This window comes from Schistocerca americana, chromosome 3 (assembly GCF_021461395.2).
Source record: "Schistocerca americana isolate TAMUIC-IGC-003095 chromosome 3, iqSchAmer2.1, whole genome shotgun sequence".
Taxonomy (NCBI): domain Eukaryota; kingdom Metazoa; phylum Arthropoda; class Insecta; order Orthoptera; family Acrididae; genus Schistocerca; species Schistocerca americana.
The window spans coordinates 915565128-915591643 of NC_060121.1; the positions used below are offsets into that span (position 1 = coordinate 915565128).

The 26516-nt window shown below is 36.8% G+C and overlaps 1 protein-coding gene across 1 annotated transcript in view; it reads right to left on the reverse strand.

Annotated features, from left to right (window-relative positions):
- Positions 1-7365: 7365 nt before the first annotated feature.
- LOC124605690 (serine/threonine-protein kinase meng-po) overlaps positions 7366-26516 on the reverse strand; it is a 373132-nt gene continuing 353981 nt past the window's right edge. The window contains exon 7 of the mRNA XM_047137545.1: positions 7366-8329. Coding sequence (XP_046993501.1) covers positions 8013-8329 — 317 coding nt within the window. The 3' untranslated portion in view covers positions 7366-8012. The remainder of the gene's footprint in view (positions 8330-26516) is intronic.

Here is a 26516-nt window from a genome sequence, read left to right on the forward strand (position 1 = left end):
TAAGCTAATTACATGTAGAAATATGAGAAGAAAATCTTTGAACCTCATTTTCTCTGTTTTACATTTTTTACGTTATTAGAAGACTTCTCTCAAAAAGTATATGCCATAATGCTATGAAATTTTCAGGAACTGTTTGCAACATGTTGCTGTCTCCCTGGAACTAGAAAATATGAGATCCTGCAGTTACATTCTGATTTTTAGATGACTGTATGTAGAGAAAAATTTTGGATGTGCAAAATTAAAAACTCTGTTACTGATACAATTTGTACCATAAAATAATAATTGTAGTTCAGTGGTCTTATAACCTTCTCAGGACACTACAATAAAATTTTCAGATTAATTGCATGATTAGAATTTGGGTTATGGCTTTTTATAAAAAAGACAATTAAAAAATTAAAAATTCAAATTTCTGGCAAAATATTAATCCTGCATATTTTATTATATTTTTCCATTAGAACATAGCACTTTTGTTTTACACATGCAAAATTTTAGATTTTTACATTAATAAATATGACTGTAATGATTTTTTAAAATAAATGTTTACATTTTCCGTTACATCCCCCCTAATGTTACCACCTTTGTTTCTAATTTCACCAAAGATTGTTTTGAATTTCTATATCCAGTATCAGTCCTTAAAGTTTATTAAATAAAAGCCCATGGTCTTGTTGGTGTCACAACAGTAAGGCAATCAAGTGGATTGTTTTATACAGCTACTGTACCTTAAATATCCGGTGCTCAGCTGATGGATGATGATCTGTACCATCAATCAATTATTTTCTTCTGTTAAAATCTTTCCATTATCACAACTCAAGAAATGTGATATAATTCACATTATTTTCTCATTACAATAGTTTATAATAATCGCTCTGCTTTGTAGAGGTCCTCTATGGTCAGATTAAGTTTATTAGTAGGCCATGCTACTGAACTTACTGTGTTTATTATGTAACTGTTCTGATAGTTTTATAAATGTAACATGTGAAATCTTACCACTGTAGAAGATGTGTATTCTTTGTTCTTATACAAATCACATTGTTATAACAAAATTGGTGCATTATAATATGGGTTCAAAACATGAAAATTATATGGTGCAAGAAACTGTAAAATATAGGTAAAGTAGAAGTGCTTTTCAATATAACATGTTTACCTGAATAAAGAAATAATACTGAAGCATTGCTTGCAAATGAACAAGAAAAACAGCAAGTTTTAGGATTCAAAGAAGCTATTATTATATTTTACTATTCTAGTGATAATCTGAAACTATTCATATATTTGCACCGAAACTGCAGTAGTACAAGGTATATAGGAGAAAGATGTATAAAAATGATCAGATTAAAAAATAAAATACATTGAGCAAATGTTTATGAATGGAAGCCTGGAGATAGACATAATTACTGTTTGACTCCAGTACAGCCTTTTAAAATATTCCTCCACACAAAGATTTTTCACTTGGGTCTCATTCACCAAAAGATAATATGTACGTCATAAGTTGTAAAATTGTTCCCCACCAAGATTCCACTGACTTCTTCCTCCCCTCTGTCCCTTCACACCTTTTTTTTTTTTTTTTGTCACATTCAACAGTTATTTTGTCCATATAACGTAGTAATCACTTGTGTATTATTTTGACCTGTACATTCTTATACTTTTATTAATCTTTGAGTATAGTGTAATATAAGGTTAATTTTATTTTTTATTTTTTTTTATAGCTTCTTCGTGTATTTCATTATGCTTGTGTTTATCATGTAGGTATATTGTTGTGAAAGGATGCAAAACATTGGAAAAGCAATCTTTGTGCAGCTATAAATTGCCACTGATGTGTGAACTATCTGCTGAGTCTTAAGCCGACTGAGGATGGCCTAAAAGACTGAAAGCCTGTTTGCAATGAACTATAAGATACATATCATTGTGGAATCACAGTACTGTGTATTTCAGTTTTTAAATTGATCTACAGAAGTTTCACTTCCTACATGGTTTTTGATACTCTTTTACAGAACAGGCACATTGCTAGAAGGCAGTGTGTGTATTACAAGCAGGTTTCAGCATGAGAACTGAAAAACTGATTCAAGAAAAAACTGTATTACACAAGTGTAATCTACTATAACAGCCCACTCTTCACTGTTAGTATTACTTTTATAAAATTTGTGCAGTTTTCTCTCCTTTCTTTCAGTCATTTTCTTTCCTCTTCAAAAAAAAAAAAAAAAAAAAAAAACTATTGTTTTAAATATACTGTACACATTATCTCTTCTACTGATTAATCCATATGTTCAGAAAAACAATATGAGATTGTAGGTCTGCCTTAATGTGCTCTGTTATCCCCTAACTAGTTTCAGCAATAACTCACCATCATCTGATACTTGCAGTTCATTTACTTTTTCTGTTTCATAGTCGCCACAATATTAATAATCTGTTTTGTTTTCTCATAGAAAATGTCACATGTTAGCCTCAATTTTCTAAGAGATGACGTTGAAAGCTAAATAAATTACTTACTATATCTGTTACCATCATTTTATCAACTGTTTCTATCTTCCAAGACATCTACCTAATGATTTATTCTCATTTGAAATTTGAAAGCAGTACTCTAGAAATGTAAGGTCAATTCCGGAGCTGCTTCATAAGGAGGGGGGGAGTTATTAATGTGATGACATGTATGAAACAGAAAGAGTAAAAGAACGAGGATAAACTATATTACTAATTATTTTTATTTTTTAAATTCACATTTGTAAATGGAAAGAGCAAGGAACAGATATTACAATTACAAAAGAACCAATGAAAACTATGAAAACAAGGCTTTGGTCTTTAATAAAAACAGTCATAGAATCACATATAACACAGTGTTTCAGAATGAGTTAAAATCTATGTACAACAAATTTAAACAGTCAAATATACAACAACAATGGAAAAATGGAATGAGGGAAAGAGACAAACCATTAAACCCTTATGAGTACAAAGTACAGTCTTTGTATATCAACACAAGCTATATCTTCATAACTTCATACACAACCACCACCATTCTGGGAATGAGTTCTTCAGTCAGTTTGTAACTTTAGGGGATAATTTACTAGTTATTCCTACCTTCACTATTTTTAACAACTGTTTCATCTTTACAAGTCAGGTGTTGGATGCTGTATTTCCATCACAGTATTTATTTACTCCTCAATTTTATTAATCAAGTTACCTTTTAATTTGATGTATAAATCCAGAAAATGAGTACATTTGGCTTTGAGCAAATGTAATTATAGTATTTGTGTGAAGTGTAGAAAAGGTATGTGGAAATATTCTCTGTTGATTCTTCAATGAACATAGTTTATGGTACATATCTCTGCCTCTAGTGGTGCATGTTATGTAAGGTCACACTCTAGAAATTATAACCAATTGAATATGTCATGCATTTTAACTTATGACCTTTTAAGGTCGTTGAAACTGGCACACACTTCAAATTGGTTGTGAAGTATGAATGTAGATTTCTGTTGTCTTATGTTTGTCACAGAATTTTCTCCACTGTCTGTTCAATTAAAAGAATCTTTAAGTCCTTTGTAATGACACTCAAAGAAAAATTTGAGTGCTCTGGTTTTGGAAAGTAATTAGTATTCATTATTTTGCTGCTCAAAAGCTTCAAATGAGCCACAGTGACAATAATTAAACTAGTGCTTTCAGTCATTTCCAACTGTAGATCAAGTGGCAGAAAGTAATCTGATCTATTTCTGTAATTGTAATAATAAAACATATTGTATATTGTACCTATACATGTATCTGTATGGTTACAGCAAATTCAGTTGACCAGAAGGAAAGCTCTTTTTTTTTCAAGTTTTGCCCTTACTGGCAAAACTATGTATTCTGCTGCACATGTTCTTGTGGTATAGGAGATTATAAAGAGTTGAACACGAAATATCACTAACAATAATTTTAGTTGTGGATGGAAGTTAAATGCCACTAATCGAGACAAGAAAGCACAGACTTGCTAGAATTATACAAGGGCTGCAATTACGCAAGAGGAGAATACACAGAATTTGGTAATTTTGCGTGGACTGTAGTAAAATAAACTGACAGCCACACTGTTGTAACAGAAAGGCTCAATGGCTAAATTGATGCCAGATTACAAATCCAAAGGTTTAAATCCTCATTCAGTTCAAGGGTTTTTATCTGTCACTTATCACTTCTTTTACCTCTGGTATACATTTGTTAAAGTGAAAAATGTAAAATTTTATTGTTGTTCTGATTAAATTGTAGGTTCCCATTAGTCCTCCAATAAATGATTCAGTAGGTCAGTTTAAAAGTCGGAGAGAGGCAATGACATACCACCTCCAGTATTAAAAGGCCTAGTAAAGTGCTGAGATGTTCAAACCAATCTTGAAGTTGGTGATGGCTTTAGTTTTGCCTTGACAAGAAACATCTGACAAAATGTGATCATTTTTTTATTCAGGTGACAACAGTGACCAATGACCAGTTACTAATAACTATGTAATATTTTCATAGCTAGACATGCATGCAAAATTTTCAACTAAAATGCTGGTTGTGAGTTTTGCCATAAAGAACTTAAATTTCACTGAAAGTGTTGTTTTCTAGATTTCTCCGTGCTCAGAGAGAAAATAAATACTTAAACCCTCACTTTGGGTGGTAGTTAGGTAACTCTTACAGTCTCTTACAAGGCTGTGACTTTTCATTGGTGAATTGTTGTAGGAGGTGGAGTTACCATTAATGTAAATCAGCAACAGCAAAACATTTCTATTTGCAAATTTCTGTTCCATGGAAAGTAGAAAATAATATGATAATATGATAAATGGTGAGCAGATGGCTCACGTCAGTTTTTGGGCAATCAAGCAATCAAGTTTGTTCCTCTAGTGACTAGATGGCAACTTTCTGCAGACTAGGTGACAATATGCAGTTTTGTGCCGTCATGCAAAAGAATAGATGATACAAAAGTGGAAGCAGTTAGTTATACTTTTCATTGTTGTATGCTCTTTGCTCACATCTCCTTCTTTCCCATACACCTATTCAACACTAAATTCCTAACATCTCTTTTCAGTGGCAGTAGCCATAATCTGAAATTCTGACATATAAATATAATTTTTTCCATATCAAAAACTGTGCGTCCTTCAGATAGGTACTACAAATTTATTGTGATGAACTGCCTAGATAAATAAAGAGCTAGTATGCCTCCCAGCATAAATATAATTCTATTATAAACAAAAGTGGTTACGGAAGTTCATCTGAAAAGGAGTATGAATAAAAAAACTGATGCTGTGTACACACCAGAAGTGAACAACATAAAATTTTGAAAATTTTTCCTACATAAAAAAATAATCAGCACAAATCTATAACTTTTCAGTTGGATGAATCTAAAGTGATTTTATAAGAGAAGTCATATGTAGTTGAAAATGTTAAGTGAAGGAACTTTTAAAAAGCAGTTTAAGAACAGGCTTACACTAAAATATCTCTATACCTTGTAAATGTCATGAAGAGAAATTTAAGCATCAGTTATATCGTAGCTATAAAGATAGTGACAAATTGTATGTATTCAACTTAATATTTTACTGTGGTGTGATATATTGCACCATGGACTGCAGCATTTTGCAACACTGTATAAACATTTATGGAGCATAAATAAGGATATATTTGCTCTGTCATTGGTAACATATGTACAATTACATATTGAAGACACTAAAAGATAAATAAAAACAACTTAGTGAGTTCCAAATATGCATTATTTTATGATGCAGTTGCAAGTGTGCAAATTCCAGGTCTAAAAACTTTCAATGGTAAGACAAGGGAATGTTTGGTGATTTTGTAATAAAGAAATAAACCATTGCATGGAATCAATAATTGTGACATATATCTACATTATTTTCATGCTTTCAGCTGTTCATTTTCTGACCTCCTACATTTACCAGTTTTTGATTGCTTATTAAGAGTAGTTACCAACATTTCTCTTATTACAGTCTTCCTTTTTCATATCACACTGGCTCTTTTTCTCTGTGTGATATAGGTCATACATCATTTTCTTTGTGTAAGCACTACTCTAAAATTTTTGAAATACTGCAAGAAGATGTCAGATGATTAATTTCTGCTTCCCAGTTTTACTTCTTACTTGATTTTTACTATCCATGAGTGGAGAAAATACCAGAAGTACAGAAGTGCCTTATGTTTCTTTGGTAGTCATCATCTATACATAATGTTCCTCCTACATTTACCTAGAAAGTCATATATCCCTATCATCCCATTTTGCTAGAGCATAGAATGGTGACTGCAATGAGAATGTCAAAACTTAACAGAGAACTATGGTACCTTCATTAACTGCACGCTGAAATTTTGGTGAAATTTCTCCAATGTCATATTAGGGGCCTATCCCACTGTCCATGCTTTCACATTGTCTCTCTATATTCCATCTTTTCCTTAATTATTAATAATTTATATTAGTTACTTTATTTCTCCTACTTTTGGAAGCAATCCAGAACTGCCATCTTCAATTTTTATCATAGTTTATCATTGATTTATTCATTTACCATTCTTGATAGAATGATCATGTAATTCTCTTTGATATCCTATACATTTTGTATTTCTTCACATGATGCAATTTTGTCAGTTGTCCCTTTTTACAAATATAGGCTATGAAGTGAAGATAGTATAGTATGTACTGAAGGTTGCAGACAGCATTTTCTATACAAGTAGAAATGAACAACATTTTTGCAACGAAAAAAGTGTTTGAGATGCATGACAAAGATTTTTGGGTTCCTCATGTGAGATAGAAAATACATTAAATAGAAAGATCAGCACTAAAGGTGGAATCATACAGTAATTCAATCATTCATTCATGGCATAGTTGTAAGTGAGCCTTAAGCCTCTTTTAGCCAGCTGCGCATTGTCTTACAACAGACTGCTACCAATCTTGTGACACTCGATTGTGTGTTATACAACATTTTCTCTATTTAGCTGCATAGCTCAACAGATTCCATTAACTAATTAAATTCCACAAGTAATGCAGTAAAATCTTTCTCATTTTAACTTTAAGAGTAAAATTTTAACATTTTCTCCTTCAAATAATTATTCTGGTATTTCTTCTTGAAGAAGAATAGAAAATTCATGTTTTTATGTGATTCATTGCAGTCAATGTGGTTTTAAGAAAGCATGCAAACCAGGCATCTGTACAAAGGGGATCACAGAGATAAAACGGTTTTGTTAAGAGGGTAGGATGAGTACCTCTATTGGAAGAACTTCTTGTTCTATTTTGTAAAGTGGTTTTGGAGATACACTTAATAGAAATCAAAAAGCTCTTTTGTCATGTAAATATGCACAAACATAACAGTGTGTGGTACTTAAAGTAAAAAAAAATCTGATTTTTTTATTAAAATTAATGATATTACTAACTATTAATACATTCTCAATTATATATATCGATTTTCAGTCAGAGCTGTTCACGAAAGTTTATATCCATTCGTATACGTAAGAGCACATAATCTGTCCACATCATAAACCATTTAAGGTTGTCGCTGGTAGGAGTGGACATCTACTTTAAATCTCTCTTAACTAGGAATTATACTTTCTTCTGATATCCTTTAGTCAATACATAATATTCCTCCTCATACATGTAACTGTTGCAGTATTTGCAAAACCGTACACATTTATCATAAATTATGCTTCATCCAGGTAACACAAGTTTTCAAAATACCATATCCATTTCCACTGAAAAGAATAGTGATCATCAAACAATAATGATATTGTTGCCGAATAAGTCTATAAATTGTCCATTCAGATAAACTTTGTTTGAGACAAATAATGATTAAGCTCACCATCACAGCCAGGTAGAGCATTTCATACTGAGATGAGCATTTCAGCTCACAATATGGTGTTCCATTTGATTTCTTACTTCTCTTTAAGAAGCCACTTGTAGTGCTGGATCACAATGTAACTGCACCTTCAAGCTCTGTAAGCAATTTAGATGCAGCTGTGTGTGTCACAGCTTCTAGACTTTTATCATCCCCCTGGGAGCCTCACACATCTGGTGTGACTTTTTGCAGGTATCAGTGGCTGGCAGATCGGCTCGCAGAGCCAGATACGCAGACACCGTTCTCGAGAGGGCCACGCCGTGCCTCCATCACTGCTGCCCTTTCTTCCTCCTCTTCTTCAGCAAGCAAAGCTTCTTCATCACCTAGGTCTTCCTCATCCTCCTCCTCTTCTATCACACTGTTCTGTATCCAATCACGGATACGGTCCTTCTTGGTAGATCGATCAACTGTTGTTTCAATGCCGTACTGAGTAAGTGTGTAAAGCAGCTTGTCCTTCTCTTCCTGGCTGCTGTGGAAGCTGTACATGGATGGGCACAGCTCGTCGTCCTCACCTGCAACACATATTATCATCTAATAAGGTTTCAGCACCATGATTGTCTATGCAGCATACTTGAAAATTTTGTTTTTTGTTGAAACTAATCTTGTGAAACTGATATTGGCACAACTATTCAAGGGTCACTTCGAGTGATATTCATTTATTCAAGCAGCTTCCATAGAATGCACCAAGAAGGAGAACCTTCAGGTTTGTGGAATTAATCCAGCTATACACTAACAAAAGAGAAACAGTTATAAGGAACTTAATCTGTACATTTCATTAAGAATAAACTATCACTATTTTGCTCAATATTATTTGTGTTTATGCCACATAAGGTAAAGAAAGCTGCTATTTTCTAGAAAGCTTCTCCCACAGTTAATTTAAATATCTTCAGTTCATCTTCAATTTGTAGCTCAGTATTTACTTGAATCCACTGACATTTTACAGAGTAGGTGGTTGTGTCTTCAGAGCCTATCATGACTGCATGTCTGAATTCAATCTTCTTGGTTTTCACGTTACATCATTTTGAATAAAATACATGAGTTTTTGATCTCCACTATCATTGTCAGGAGTAAAAACCAACTGTAACACTGAAAATGCAGATAAAATATCTTCTGCACCATCCAAAATTTTTCACCGTTTAATATCCATTGATAATTTGTACTGTACTTCTGATTATGAATCTGTAAACTTTATTACAGAAACTATATTTAATACATAATGGACATAATATTGTTTTTATTTCTGGTTGTATATAATTGATTGTAATTATAATGAAAATTCTGTTAATTGCTGGGCAATAGCCATGAGAACTTTATATAGCAACAACAAAATGGCAGTTGCTGTGCCGTTGTTTATCTTGAGAGCATTTGTCATGCTGTGAGCAAAGAGGAGGCAGGGCAGCCTGAGTCATGAAAGAGTGTGGAAGTGATTGTTGGGTGCTTCCACAGATGTGGTGTGCAGCTATGATCACACTAGTGTAGGTGCACATATTTCGATAACCCACAAATATTGAGAGCATGGTAGGAGTGAACAGGCAGGGGAAAGCTGCAATTCTAACTGTTTCCTGTCCCATAATTATCTGTGACTCTAGAAATGACTCATAGTCCCTCACCAGCCTCAGAATTGGCATCGGCTACATTCTTCACTGTGTACAACTAATACTGTACAGGCATTAACCAATGGCATTGCTTTCACAATTTTCGACCAAGTTTCGTGAATAATAACCTGCAATAGTTAGAAGTTGTAGGGCACCTGTGCTGCCATTGTCCTCAGACATTATTACCATGCAAGGTCCCTTTCCCATTCAATTACCGAGTGTTGTAAAAATATGAAAATTGATTAACTACATACTGCCAGTTTTGTTTCTTTGCTAAAGACCAGTTCCAGTCTACATTTTGCTGCCTCAGTGACTGTTGATTCTTGTATTCCATAACAGAGGAGTAACTAATTTATACACTCCTGGAAATGGAAAAAAGAACACATTGACACCGGTGTGTCAGACCCACCATACTTGCTCCGGACACTGCGAGAGGGCTGTACAAGCAATGATCACAAGCACGGCACAGCGGACACACCAGGAACCGCGGTGTTGGCCGTCGAATGGCGCTAGCTGCGCAGCATTTGTGCACCGCCGCCGTCAGTGTCAGCCAGTTTGCCGTGGCATACGGAGCTCCATCGCAGTCTTTAACACTGGTAGCATGCCGCGACAGCGTGGACGTGAACCGTATGTGCAGTTGACGGACTTTGAGTGAGGGCGTATAGTGGGCATGCGGGAGGCCGGGTGGACATACCGCCGAATTGCTCAACACGTGGGGCGTGAGGTCTCCACAGTACATCGATGTTGTCGCCAGTGGTCGGCGGAAGGTGCACGTGCCCGTCGACCTGGGACCGGACCGCAGCGACGCACGGATGCACGCCAAGACCGTAGGATCCTACGCAGTGCCGTAGGGGACCGCACCGCCACTTCCCAGCAAATTAAGGACACTGTTGCTCCTGGGGTATCGGCGAGGAACATTCGCAACCGTCTCCATGAAGCTGGGCTACGGTCCCGCACACCGTTAGGCCGTCTTCCGCTCACGCCCCAACATCGTGCAGCCCGCCTCCAGTGGTGTCGCGACAGGCGTGAATGGAGGGACGAATGGAGACGTGTCGTCTTCAGCGATGAGAGTCGCTTCTGCCTTGGTGCCAATGATGGTCGTATGCGTGTTTGGCGCCGTGCAGGTGAGCACCACAATCAGGACTGCATACGACCGAGGCACACAGGGCCAACACCCGGCATCATGGTGTGGGGAACGATCTCCTACACTGGCCGTACACCACTGGTGATCGTCGAGGGGACACTGAATAGTGCACGGTACATCCAAACCGTCATCGAACCCATCGTTCTACCATTCCTAGACCGGCAAGGGAACTTGCTGTTCCAACAGGACAATGCACGTCCGCATGTATCCCGTGCCACCCAACGTGCTCTAGAAAGTGTAAGTCAACTACCCTGGCCAGCAAGATCTCCGGATCTGTTCCCCATTGAGCATGTTTGGGACTGGATGAAACGTCGTCTCACGCGGTCTGCACGTCCAGCACGAACGCTGGTCCAACTGAGGCGCCAGGTGGAAATGGCATGGCAAGCTGTTCCACAGGACTACATCCAGCATCTCTACGATCGTCTCCATGGGATAATAGCAGCCTGCATTGCTGCGAAAGGTGGATATACACTGTACTAGTGCCGACATTGTGCATGCTCTGTTGCCTGTGTCTATGTGCCTGTGGTTCTGTCAGTGTGATCATGTGATGTATCTGACCCCAGGAATGTGTCAATAAAGTTTCTCCTTCCTGGGACAATGAATTCACGGTGTTCTTATTTCAATTTCCAGGAGTGTAGTTTTGAGTATTAACTTCAGTCACTTAAAGTAATGTTAAATTTCGCTGGTAAAACTAATAAATAAACATACAGTACAAATTAAGAGTGTGAACTTTCATTTATTCTGTATTTAACTTAGCGAATGACTTCTGCTGGCTTGGTATGTATTTTATTGTAGTTACACTCCTGGAAATTGAAATAAGAACACCGTGAATTCATTGGCCCAGGAAGGGGAAAGTTTATTGACACATTACTGGGGTCAGATACATCACATGATCACACTGACAGAACCACAGGCACATAGACACGGGCAACAGAGCATGCACAATGTCGGCACTAGTACAGTGTATATCCACCTTTCGCAGCAATGCAGGCTGCTATTCTCCCATGGAGACGATCGTAGAGATGCTGGATGTAGTCCTGTGGAATGGCTTGCCATGCCATTTCCACCTGGCGCCTCAGTTGGACCAGCGTTCGTGCTGGACGTGCGGACCGCGTGAGACGACGCTTCATCCAGTCCCAAACATGCTCAAGGGGGGACAGATCCGGAGATCTTGCTGGCCAGGGTAGTTGACTTACACCTTCTAGAGCACGTTGGGTGGCACGGGATACATGCGGACGTGCATTGTCCTGTTGGAACAGCAAGTTCCCTTGCCGGTCTAGGAATGGTAGAACGATGGGTTCGATGACGGTTTGGATGTACCGTGCACTATTCAGTGTCCCCTCGACGATCACCAGTGGTGTACGGCCAGTGTAGGGGATCGCTCCCCACACCATGATGCCGGGTGTTGGCCCTGTGTGCCTCGGTCGTATGCAGTCCTGATTGTGGCGCTCACCTGCATGGCGCCAAACACGCATACGACCATCATTGGCACCAAGGCAGAAGCGACTCTCATCGCTGAAGATGACACGTCTCCATTCGTCCCTCCATTCACGCCTGTCGCGACACCACTGGAGGCGGGCTGCACGATGTTGGGGCGTGAGCGGAAGACGGCCTAACGGTGTGCGGGACCGTAGCCCAGCTTCATGGAGACGGTTGCGAATGGTCCTCGCCGATACCCCAGGAGCAACAGTGTCCCTAATTTGCTGGGAAGTGGCGGTGCGGTCCCCTACGGCACTGCGTAGGATCCTACGGTCTTGGCGTGCATCCGTGCGTCGCTGCGGTCCGATCCCTGGTCGACGGGCACGTGCACCTTCCGCCGACCACTGGCGACAACATCGATGTACTGTGGAGACCTCACGCCCCACGTGTTGAGCAATTCGGCGGTACGTCCACCCGGCCTCCCGCATGCCCACTATACGCCCTCGCTCAAAGTCCGTCAACTGCACATACGGTTCACGTCCACGCTGTCGCGGCATGCTACCAGTGTTAAAGACTGCGATGGAGCTCCGTATGCCACGGCAAACTGGCTGACACTGACGGCGGCGGTGCACAAATGCTGCGCAGCTAGCGCCATTCGACGGCCAACACTGCGGTTCCTGGTGTGTCCGCTGTGCCGTGCGTGTGATCATTGCTTGTACAGCCCTCTCGCAGTGTCCGGAGCAAGTATGGTGGGTCTGACACACCGGTGTCAATGTGTTCTTTTTTCCATTTCCAGGAGTGTATATTAAAAGTAAAATCAGCTGCTATTTTGCTTAAAGTAAATTCAGTTCAGTCTTTCAATAATGAAAAGTAAATTGCTTGTCCTTTCCTAATTTTTGGATTATGTTATGCTGAGGTTACTGAAAGTTATTTTTTTTATGTAATGAAGTTTCATTTACAGCCAGTCATTTATTTAACCAGTAACTTCATTCAACTTTGTTTTCAAAATTTAGTATTTTGGATTAAGTAACTGCAGACTCAGTGCTTTCTGATTCATTTATTTTCTCATGAACTGCTGTGTTGTGGAAAAGCATGATAACCTTATGTTGTCACATGTGACTATTTGCTCAGAGTTCTTTATTGTTACCTTTCTTAGGATTTTGGATATTCATTGCCCTAGTAGGCCAGTGACAGTTTAATTATCGTTTTTTGCTAATCAGTATTCCCTTTGTATTAAATATTACATGGTACCATTCTCCCCCCCTGTGAGATTCCTGAGCAATTGCACTAAATTTCCATCCATTTGCAAATAGTTAGCAGTATATAGAATGGGTTTAGAAGGGTCTGTTGTACACATCCTTCCTACTAACCAGTTTTATTTTCCTTTGGTAACAATAGCCTTACTCACTGTAAAATTTCATTAGGCATACGCAATCACAATCAATTATTTCGCAATCCAGTAGGCTGATTAGGGAGGGAGTAAAACAGGCAACATGATGAGCACATGAAACTGATAATTAGATTGTACTTAATTGAACAATCGGTAGAACAAGGTGAATGCTGGCAGCTGAATTCATTGTTGAGGAACTGGCTGGCTAGCATCACCAATGCTACCACTGAAACACAGGAACTGACAAGAATTGAATTTGTGGCATCTGCAGATGCTACAGAATTCAGAATAAAAATCAAAACTTAATCCGTTGGCAGTGGATACAATGAAACCATTAAGAAAGAATCAGAATAAGAGTGAAAACCAGTAATGTCTGGAAATATAAACGATTTGTTGGACATGTTGAACAGTCTAAATCAATTAACAGTAAAATTGTTGCACAGTTAAGTAAAATGGATGATCGGGGCAAAGCAATCAAGATTGTTAACAATAATATTGGAGTTGTTAAAATGAGAGTAGATGAAATCAAGAAAGAAATAATTGTAATCAATAACAAAACTGATAATTTTAAGCAGGACATAACAGAGGCACAGTCACAAATAGGAAGCATAAATATTCATTTTGAGACGGAAGTAGAGAGGATTGAACAGAAACTGGAACTGACTGTTGACCCTGTTATTGAAATTAAGTAACTGAGAAGGTAGAATTAGCACAAAAAGATGATAGGGAATAGGCTACAAATCTGCAAACTTTAGTATCAGACTTAGATACTACGGTGAAGAAACAGTTGGCTACATGTGATGAGGAGAAGAGGGAATGGAAATGTTTGTGATGACCAGTTGCTCAATAGTTGCAAAAGTAACTCAACTAGAAAAGAGATTAGATGAAATACTGCACTATGTCATGCCACGTCATAATACTGAAATGTTGGCAAAGGAGGAGCATTTCGATCCCCACAAAAACAGGGTAGATTGTACACTATCGACTTCATTGAAAATTGTGAAAGGGTATTTCCTGAATCATGAATAGATAAAAGAAAATTTAATGCAGTAATCAACATGCCAGTGGGTGAGGCTAAGCGATGGGGCTTAAACCTCAAATTGTGTGAACTTGAGTTTTCAAGAATGTTGGAATTATGTAATACATTTATATCGGATATGAGAAAGTTCCAGAACATCGTTCTAGAATAAGCTATATCGAGTATGTTCGAGAAGTATCGATTGTGGTGACAGCGTGAGTGATGAGGCGCAATAGATAGTCTTCATGTGTCTTTTGTAAAGTGAACATATGTATATTTTAATAAAGTATTTTATAAGTAAAAGTGTGAACGTGATCCAAAACCTGGTAGCAGAGCGTGGTTATTGAAAAGAAAAGTAGAAGTTAAATATTATATTGTGGCCGTCGCGTGTTATTCAGAAAGTTCGACATGGCTGATATAACTATTCCTGTATTTGATGGCGAGGACTATGGGAACTGGAAGCAGCGGATAATCATGTACCTAAAAATGAAGAAATGTCATACAGTGACTACGAGGGCAAAAGTGAGCTCAGACAACGAAACGTGGGATGAAGAGGACTTGAAGGCTATCAACTATATTTATGGTGCAATCACAAATAAGCAACTAGAATTCGTGAGTGACAGAGAAAGTGCTTTCGAGATCATGAAGAAATTTGATGAATTATATTCGAAAGAGTCTACAGCCCTTCAAATATTATGCAGAAACAAGTTGGACAAATTGAGGTTAAGTGATTACAGTGATACGGGGACATTTTTCAGTGCATTTGAAAAAACTGTAAATGAGCTGAAATCTGCAGGCGCTAAAGTAACAGAAAAGGAGAAGTTAAATTATATGCTGTGAACGTTACCAGAGTCAATGAGCTATATTGGGAACTTAGTGGATGTCTTGAAGGAAGAGGACCAGACAGTTGAATACGTTAAAAGTAAGATTCAATTATTGAATGCAAAAACTGGAAATGAAGAGGTAAAATCAAATGCATTTCACACAGAAAGAAAATTGAATTCAAGAAATCAGGAGCAAGTATGTTATCGATGCGGCAAAGCAAGTCACTTCAAACATGATTGTAACCAGGGAAGAACAAGTAACAGAGGCACATGGCATCGTGGAGTACATTTTCAAAGTAGCGACAGAGGTAATGGAAATATGCAGCGTGGAGGCTATAGCAATGTACAGCGTGGAAATTACGGCAACATGCAGCGTGGAGGTTATGGCAGCAGGCAACGTGGTCGAGGGGAGCAGCATGGTTTTAGCAGCGGTCGGCATCACAGCAAGCAAGGTTACCATCAGAGTGATCATGGTATGAGTAGTTTTATAACAGAGGTTAATTCTATGATAGGTCAAAATAGAACAGTAGAGTCAAGTAACAACAATCAAATTCAAATCAATTGGTTATTAGACAGTGGCTGTACTGATCATGTTATTAATAATGAGGAATATTTTTCTAAGAGTATAACTTTAAAACAACCTATAAATGTAAAAATTGCTGATGGAAAAATTTTGCAAGCTACTAAAGTTGGTAATGTAATTAGTAATTTTCCTGTCTATGATCAAATGGTTCCAATTAATATGCGAGATGTTTTCTTTGTAAAAGACATAGACAAAAACTTGATCAGTTATGCCAAAATTACAGATAATCACAAAATTGTATCGGTAGGGAATAATGCTAAAATTTTTGATAAAGCTAATGGATTGATTGCGATTGCATGGAAAGAGAGTCGGTTGTATAAAATGAGTAGTACTATTAATAAAGGAGAAGTTAATGTTAACGTTATGAGTAAAGACAATAATATGACAACAAAGGAAAAATGGCACCACATTTTGGGACATGTTAATTTCAATTATCTAAATACTTTATGTAAACATCAATTGTTTGATGGAGTTCCTTCAGAACTAGAATCAGAATTTATGAAATGTAAAATCTGTATTGAAAACAAAATACATAATGTTCCTTTTAAAAATAATAGAACCAAAGCAAAAGAAATCTTAGAAATTGTTCACACAGATCTAAATGGACCTCACTCAACTACTGGAATGCATGGGGAAAGATATTTTCTTTCTTTCATTGATGATTACAGTAAGGCAGCTCGTGTTTACACCATAAAATCTAAAGATCAAGTATACAATTGTTTTGTAGAGTATATTAATGAAGTTGAGAATCTCACTGGGAAAACTGTTAAAAAGATAAGATGTGACAATGGGAAGGAATATTTAAATGAAAATGTCTATGAATTTGTGAGTCAAAAAGGAATTGTATTGAATGCTTGTCCACCTTATGTGCATGAGCTTAATGGTACTGCTGAAAGGTATAACAGATTCATCATGGACATGTCTCGGTGTCTGCTAGCCGAAGCGCGAGTAGACACAAGATTTTGGTCTGAAGTGGTTTGTGCAGCAGCGTACCTCAAAAACAGAAATTTAGCTAACACCATTGAAAAGAAAACTCCTTATGAGATATTACTGGGGAAAAGACCTAATGTTAATCATTTGAAGTTGTATGGGAGTAGAGTTTTTGTAAGAGTACCTGAGCAACTGAGGAAGTCGAAATGGGATAGGAAAGCCGATTTGGGGGTTTTAATGGGTTATTGTGAAGTAGGCTACAGAGTGCTAATAAATAATAAGATAGTTGTTGCTCGACATGTGGACATTGTTGAAAGTGGTGTTAAATGTATTGGGTTTAAAGACTATGATTCAGTAAGTGAATATTCTAGTGATTCTGAACACGAAAGTATAGAAAATGAAACTGAACTAATAGAAAAACAGAAGGAAATTGAGAAAAATGAAAAGCTTTCTGATAATCATGAACCAGAGAAAGTACTTGAGTTGAGGAGATCATCTAGAGAAAGAAAACCAAAAATATTAAATGATTATGTTTACAGCAATTTTATTTATGTAAACTTTTGCAGTGCAAATATTCCGGAAAGCTTTGAGGAGGCGATTAACAGCGCCGAATCAAATTATTGGGAAAAAGCGATGAATAAGGAAATTGATTGTTTGAACAAAAACAAAACATGGGAATTAGTAGATAAACCAGTTGATAAAGAAGCCATTGATGTAAAGTGGGTTTTCACAAAGAAATCAGAAAGTGTTTACAAAGCAAGATTAGTTGTCAGGGGGTTTCAACAAAAAGAAGTCGTTGAGGATATTTATTCTCCAGTAACCAATATGCAAACATTAAAGATTTTGTTGTCATACTGTTGTCAAGAAGGTTTGGTTATAGAACAAATGGACGTAGAGACTGCGTTTCTAAATTGTAAAGTTTTATCTGAAGTTTATGTAAAGCAGCCAAGAGGATATGATGATGGTACGGATAGAGTCTGTAAATTGTATAAAGCATTGTATGGTTTGCGAGAAAGCTCACGAGCTTGGTACAATTGTCTTGACGAGTTTTTAAGAAGTTTAGGTTTTAAAGGGAGTAAATATGATTATTGTCTTTATGTATTGCGAGATGGAGATGTCTTGATTTATTTGATTATTTTTGTCGACAATTTGCTCATTTGCTGTGTGAGAAAAGAAAAACTTGTGAAGATTAAGAACTTATTGTCAAAACGATTTAATATGAAAGATTTAGGTGAGGTAAAAAGATATCTTGGCATCGATATTAATTATGATTGTGAAACAAGAGTTATGAGTTTGAGTCAAGAAAAATATATTGATCCGTTAGCTGCGAAATATAAAATTGAAGATTCGATCTTGTACAAAACTCCAATGGAAGTAAATTTAAAGTTAGAACCAGCGTATGAAGATTGTAATGACGTTAGATATAGAAACTTGATTGGTGCACTCTTGTACGTAAGTTCGGGTACTAGACCAGATATTAGCTATAGTGTGAATTACTTGAGCAGATTCCAAAGTTGTTACAGTAGTACTCATTTTAAATATGCTTTGAGAATTTTGAAATATTTATATTTAACTAAAGATTTGAAATTAAACTATTGTGGGAATGAAAGTGCTGAGATATTAGATTGTTTTGTGGATTCAGATTGGGCAGGTGATAGTGTGGATAGAAAGTCAACTTCTGGTTATGTAACCAGATTATTTGGTAATGTTGTATTTTGGAAGTCAAGAAAACAAGCGAGTGTTACAAAGGCTTGAACTTTCGCAGAATATGTAGCATTGTCTGAAGCTGTAAGCGAGGTGAAACTTGTACATGATATTTTAGACATTTTTAATGTTAAATTTGAAAAACCTATTGTCATATATGGAGATAATTCAGGAGCATTAAATATAGCGAAGTTTGGTAATTTTACAAAGAATTCAAAATACATAGAAGTGCATTACCATTTTGTGAATGAGTATTATTTACAGGGACTCATTGATATTGTTAAAGTAGATTCAAATGAAAATGTTGCAGATATATTCACAAAGTCGTTATGTAAAGAAAAATTCATTAAAATTAGGAATATGTTAAACATCGCGATATAAATGTAAGGAGGTGTGTTGGAATTATGTAATACATTTATATCGGATATGAGAAAGTTCCAGAACATCGTTCTAGAATAAGTTATATCGAGTATGTTCGAGAAGTATCGATTGTGGTGACAGCTATGTTTGTGTATATATGCGTGAGTGATGAGGTGCAATAGATAATCTTTGTGTGTCTTTTGTAAAGTGAACATATGTATATTTTAATAAAGTATTTTATAAGTAAAAGTGTGAACGTGATTCAAAACAAAGAATTTAAGAATGCATTCTTGAAAGAATATTGGCCAGAGCTGAAGCAGAAGACTGAATGGCACGAATTCATAGTGTCAAAATCCTACGATGCAAACTCACGCAGCTCGATGAAAGAATTTTGCAAAAATTGGATCTGCAAATTGGAATATTTGCATGATTGACGGACTGAATCAGAGAAGAGGTTTCCAGATGATTCTAAGAGGTACATAGGCAGTAGTTACAGAACAATTATTGCATTTGATAGAGCACTTGCCTGCGAAAGGCAAAGATAATTGGCAGAATAACCACGAAAATTTTAAAAGTTGTCATAATAGCAATAATTGCCACAATGGCAATAACCATAATAACAATAACCATGGTAATAATGGTAGCCACCACCATAGTAATAACTCACAGTACTATAATAGTATCAGTCATTGTGGGAACAATAATAGTAGAAATGGCAGAAGCCAGCATGAGGCAAATATGGTACGTGATTCTCAGCATAATGATTGCAGGCAGGAGTAAAATCAGCAGTTGCAATAGCCAGATGGAAACAAGACTGTCATATTTAATCAGGGAAACCATTAGCCATGATGGTTTGAGGCCCACAGGGCATGGGAAGACATTGGCGACCCAGAAGAAAGCTTAGGCAATGTCACTATAATAGATCTGAATGGATAAATCAGCAATGGGAGAATGTGCAAGATGACACAGTGAGTAATGCAACCTGTGGTAACAATAACTGAAACTGAAACAGCAGTCAACCAAGCAATCATTGTCTGTAATAACAACGAAAATCACAGAGGTAGACTTCAGTTTATTGGTAGAATAATGGGGAAGTGCAATCAGTCTACAAATAGACTGCTTACAAATCACTCGTGTGACTGGTTCTGGAATATTGCGCAAGTGTGTGGGACCCATACCAGATAGGACAAACAGGGGATATTGAATGTATCACAGAAGGGCAACATGAATGGTCACAGGTTTGTTTAATTCATGGGAGGGATTCACAAAGATACTGAAGCAACTGAAATGGCAGACTCTTGAAAAACAGATGTAAACTATCACAAGAAAGTCTATTAACAAAGTTTCAAGAACCGGCTTTAAATAATTTCTCTAGGGATGTACTACAGCCCCCTATGTATCGCTCATACAGAGATTGTGAGGATAAGATTAGAATAATTACTGCATGCACAGAGGCAATCAAACAATCATTCTTGCCGCAAGGAGTGGCATGGTGCTTTGAGGCACCATGTCATGGATAGTGTGGCCCCTCCTGCCGGAGGTTTGAGTCCTCCCTCAGGCGTAGGTGTGTGTTGTTCATAGCATAAATTAGTTTAAGTTGTGTGTAACTCTAGGGACTGATGACCTCAGCACTTTGGTCCCTTAGGAATTCACACACACACACACACACACATACACACACACACACACACACACACACACAAATCGCCGGCCGCTGGTTCTAGGCACTTCAGTCCAGAACTGCGCTGCTGCTATAGTTGCAGGTTCAAATCCTGCCTCGGTCATGGATGTGTATGATGTCCTTAGGTTAGTTAGGTTTAAGTAGTTCTAAGTCTAGGGGACTGATGACTTCAGATGTTAAGTCCCATAGTGCTTAGAGCCAATTTGAACCACACACAATCATTCTTCCCACACTCCGTACATGAATGGAACAGGAAAAAACCCTAAGTGTTATGGTGACACACATTATAGCTTATGTAATGATCTGTCAGAAAAGCTAACATTTGAAAGGCTCTTTAAAGCTGCTTTGACACAATTTTATGAGAGCATTCCCATAAAGAAATGCAAAATAGCTGCCAAAGGCTTCAAAAGCAAGGCCACAAATAAGAAAAATCCATGGTATAGTGAAGAGCCAACAAATCTGAAAAACCAAATTATGCTGTTGCACAATGTACATAAAGGTCTGAAGACTGACCATGCCAGATCAATCTGCCTTAAATACAGGAATGAGTATAAAAAAACCATTGTAAAAGCCAAATAAGTACAGAATCTCAGCAGTATTGACAATTCCACCAACAAGTGCAAAGCCGCATGCAAACTAATAAATAGCCATCGCTAAAAATGAAAGAAATAAGAAAATTCATATATGTCCCCAAAAATTCAATGATTGTTACATTAAATCAGTTGAGGAAGTAGGAAATTCTATTGTGAAGCTTGATATTAGTTCATCGGAGATTTTTTCAGGAATGTTTGTAAACCACCAGTTAATACACGCACATCTGCCTTCTCTGAGGTCTCTCCTAATCTTGTCCTAAGAATAGTAAAACAGCTAAAACCATCAGACAGTGTAGATACATATGACATATCTTGTAACATACTACAGAAAGTAACAGATTGTATTGTGTATCCCTTAACATATTGTATAAACAAGTGCATAGCTGAGGGATATTTTCCTGATGAGCTAAGAGTATGTAGGGTAGTTCCAAAACATAAAAAAAGAGATACTAACTGCTTCAAGTTACAGTCTAATTTAACAATTTCTGTAGTCCATGCTTTTTCTATAGTACTGCAATGTGGAATTTACTATAAATTATATGTTTACTTTGAAAATCTAGGAATAATTAGTCAATCACAGTGTGGTTTTAGGAAAAAATTGTCAATGGTTGATGCTATAGACTCTGTAGTCAAATACATACACAAGTGTTTGAGGATAAAGGCTTTTCTCAAGCCACTTTTTATGATCTAAGTAAAGTTTTTCACTGTGTAGAGCACACACGACTTCTGGAAAAAATTGAATTCTTTGGCACTGAAGGTAGCAGCCTTAAGCTATTAAAATTGTATTTAAAGAACCATAGACAAATTGTCTGTGTTGGCAAGGAAATGGCGAGAATAGAACAAGTTAAGGCAGGTGTTCCCCAAGGATCCATATTGGGCCCTTTCTTGTTCCTGATAATGATCAATGATCTGCCATCATTTATAAAGTTCTTCATTGTAGTAACGATCTCAGCAGCCTTGAAAGTTCTGTTGCAAAGGCAATGGACCAAGATTCCACCTGATTTAAAGCAAATGGCTTCTTATTGAATTACAACAAAACACAGCACATAGTTTTTAGTCTGAAAGACAAGTTTCTGTCAGATGATCCTAGTTATGTTAAGTTTATGGGGGTATATTTAGTCCATAAATTATATTGGGGTCAACATGTACAATATATTAGTGGTAAGCTGTCAAGAATAATTCATCTGTTAAGGGACTTATGGAGTGTGTACCCGAAAAGTATGTTCGAACATCCTATTTTTCTTTCTTCCAAAGCATACTAACATATGCTATTATTTTATGGGGGACTCTACTTGTGTGCATGACATCTTAATACTGCAGAAAAAAAACTATTAGGGTAATTGCTGGTTCTTCATATATGGCACACAGTAAACTATTGTTTTGTGAATAAAAGATCATGACTGTAATAAACTTATAGTATCTTTTATTTTACACGAAAAAGAAGTTATCAGAAGCAAAATGCACAGAAAATGTACATTGTTACAGTACAAGAGGGAAAAGATGCATTTATACCCCATACTGCAGACTGTCAGAATCACTGAACAGTTATGAACTCATGGGGCACAAATTATGTAATAAGATTCCACAATCTGAAGAAGAATTACCCGTACAAGCATTGAAACAAATACTGTATGACTGTCTAGTTACCACCCATTCTACTACATAAATGAATATTTCAACTGTAATATTGTAACACTAATAACAATCCTGTTCCTTTTATATTACTGATTGTATTGTATGATACCTGGGACTTGTCTATTGTTGTAATGGCCAAAAGACAATAAAATTATTATTGTTACTGTTATTATTATTAATTGGACATATCCTCTGCCATGCACCTCACAGGGATTTGCAATAGATGTAGAAAAGAAAGTACTGGTCATTAACAAAGAGGCAGCCACTGTTAAAGGGACAATGGTGCCACAGGCTTCACTACACTGTGATTCGCCGGCGGAGTTAAAGAAGCCAAAATTGGATAAAACTTCCGTTATCAAGCAGGTCATCACGCATGACAATAGGGAACAGTTGGAGGTATGGCCAGGTTGGTTTGGTTGGATGTACGATGAACTGGAAAGTATGTAATGGGGAGAGTTGACAATATTTGATGCTTCTAAACCCGCATTAAATTAGCATTTATGAAGAAATGGAAAACTCTGTACTAAAGAGACAGGCCTTTCGAAATGTTTTAGTAATTGAAGTAGCCAATCCCAAATATGCTGGTGATAAATAAAACCGAGGTGATATTTCTGATGAGGGCCAAAACGAGTTTGCTGATAATGAGTGGGTAGGACTAATTGGAAGCCACATAGATTACAACATCTACGAGGTTAAGGCTGATGTCATACAGTCAGACAAGAGTAGTATGGGTTGTGTGGGCTTGGGAGAAGAATTAAGAGCAGAAACAGAGCACATTCCTCCAAACAATTTGGAAGATGTTAGCCATCTTTCCGAAGAAAATTTACCTGACTTGACAGTTAGCAAATTGTTGGTAATATAATTGAAGAAATTGATAAAATTCACGGTTAGGAAATTGTTGGTAATACAATTGAAGAAACTGATAAAAGGGTTACAGTGTTGGGGTCAAAATAGCTTCAGCAACTGCAGAACAGGCAGATAGAAATTATGAGTGTCCAAAGGCAGGAAATTAATAAACAACCAGATAAACCACTGTTGGTGTCAGAGTCGGATGGATTTTTCTAGAATGACCTTGATGTGGAGGAGGACTTGTTATGGAAAAACCAAGACACAGACACAGATAAGCATAGAGAAATACAAGTGCCCATCGAGATGCACAGCCTACCTATGCATGTTTCAATAGATACAAGGCAGGGCTAAATGCTGTTTCAGGTAAAATTTTCGTTAAAAGAAAAACCAGGAGTAGTAGTAATTCCCGTAATGGGAGTTAAAGCAATCTGTGCTACCAGAAAGAGTAGCAAACTTATATCTTATCATATATTTGTCTGTTTCAAAATTAGAGGGGAGCAATTTGAACATGAACTTATAGTCGTGCCAGATTTGAGCACTGAGGTAATAACTGGCTTAGATTGGTTATTAAAATACCAAGCAGTAACTGACTGCAACAACAAAAAAAATGATGTGCTTTTCAAATGATAAGAGCAAATTACTGTGAGTTTTAGTGAAATAGGTGATTACGTGAACAGATAATACCAACTTATTCACATTATTACTTGGTTTGATGAAATTGACCGAAATATGGGAACATATTGTTACCACAGTCACAGAGCGCGGGGAAAATATAAAAACGATTTTGAAAAGATTATGAACGCCTCGACGGACGAATCTGCAGGATTCCTATTAGACCATAAGTCTAAGAGTCTAAAACTCTCGAAGAGATAACTGATTTCCTTCCATAAGTTAATACTGCCATTGAGACGAAGAAAGAACGTTTACGAGAGGTATTGAAGTTGTCATGACGTGAAAGCGCGGTTTGCAAAATTTTCAGTTAGCGACCTCGTTCTCGTTAAAGCGAGTGAGAAATCGAGCAAGACTGATAAAGAGATTTCAAAATTGAAATTCATTTATAATGGACCATTTAAGATTATCATCATACTTTACACTAACGCTTACTGTTTAGCTTTCCCTAATTCTGGCAAGCTGTTACGTGTTGTTGACTTGAAACTGCATCAGTCAAGAACTGACTGATCTGAGAAAGGATTTCCAGTAAAAACTTAATTATTAGTGCAATTTTCAAAATTTATTCCAAATTCATTCTTGGATCAGACGGTTATCAACAAATTTACAAAAAGTATAATGAGAAATTTAGCTCACAGGATAGATATTCTGAAAGCAACAGAAATGAAACATCCAAGCTAGGACCAATGTGTATAAACCTCACTCTGGTATATATATCATTTGTAATATTCTAAATAATATGTTGTAAAAAAGTTCTTTTACATCGTATATTATCTAAGTGAATACCGATGTTAGCCTAAGTTTCAGGTCTGTGTACACATGTGAATATGGGCAGTGTTGAGTTATCCACTGTGACAGATGTATAGGGACTCCTTGAGATTACTTGGGAACTAGTTTTTAAAGAATGCAAGACAGGTGGACGTTCAGGAATTCTACAGCACGAACAGATAGAGAGATTAAGGCTGCCACTGTGGCACATGCATCAGTGGCACGTCTGGTTTGGGATGCTGTGGGCTCTTAGAACGCTGCAGCATCCTTTGTATATATGCATGAGGAATGTGGTGTTTCTTTTTTTTCAGCACAACCAGTGCAAAACTTTGTTGCAAACATTTAGGTTTTATCTCGAGACTTCTTTGAAACACATAAACTCTCATAATGAGAAATTCAGTCTGTTAATGATTATGATATTTATGAAAAACTATGTAAAGTAAACCTTGTAACTAATGGTTTCTTATCTTGTTTCTTGTCATTTTACTCATTATATTTTTGTATGCCTTTAACTATGTTACTTGCGTTTTCTTCTACAGTACTGATGTGAAATTTGCATTTCAAATGTAATGATCTTTTGAAAGATGTAATTTTGTTGTTTAAAATGTATTATGGAACACGATGATGATCTGAGTTATAATTACACAGTGTTGTCATGCTAAATACATACCCACACGTAATTCTGATAGTTAATGAGAAGCTTAATGAGTGAGTAACAAAAGTTATGTAGACAAAACTGAATGCATTTACGCATCTTCATTTCCTGTTGTATTTCTTTGGACATTCTCTAACTCTGTTTCCCTGCAGGAAAAAACTCATGAAATGTGGGGCACATGTAACACTGAAAATGCAGATAAAATACCTTCTGCACATCCAAAATTTTTCGCTATTTAATATCTGTTAATAACTTATACTGTACTTCTGATTCAGAATATGTAAGCCTTGTTGCACAAACTATATTTAATACATAGTGGATGTAATAGAGTATTTATTTCTGACTGTACTGGTATGGCCATTTCCTATTTCTACTTATAACATTTCATCTACAAACAGCTGCCTGCTGTCAGTGCTTTTCAAAGAGTAGCGCTATGAGCCAATGTGAAGTTATGATGACAAAATCATGACCAAAACATGGAAAATGTGCCAGTAGACGATACTTCCAAATATTCTAATGTGGTTTAATTATAACTCACACATTGACTTGCCCAGTATATGAAGTGCTGTAAAATTTTGTGAACATAATTTTCTAGTTTCTAAAGTGTTTTAATTATAAGATATACTTTGACCTGTCCAATATCTGATGTGCTGTACTGTACATGTAAGATTTACTGGACCAATAAATACAATACAATACAATACAATAAATTGGCATCAGACAAAAATGCTAACACAGATAATGTTTTAAGTGACTACAACAAAACACATACGGCAAAATAAACACAAACTTTAGTAGTTGTTAAGAGACAGTTCAAACACATTGAATATTTGTGTAACGTATCATTGACACATGTTGTACTGACCATTACCCCAAATTTAA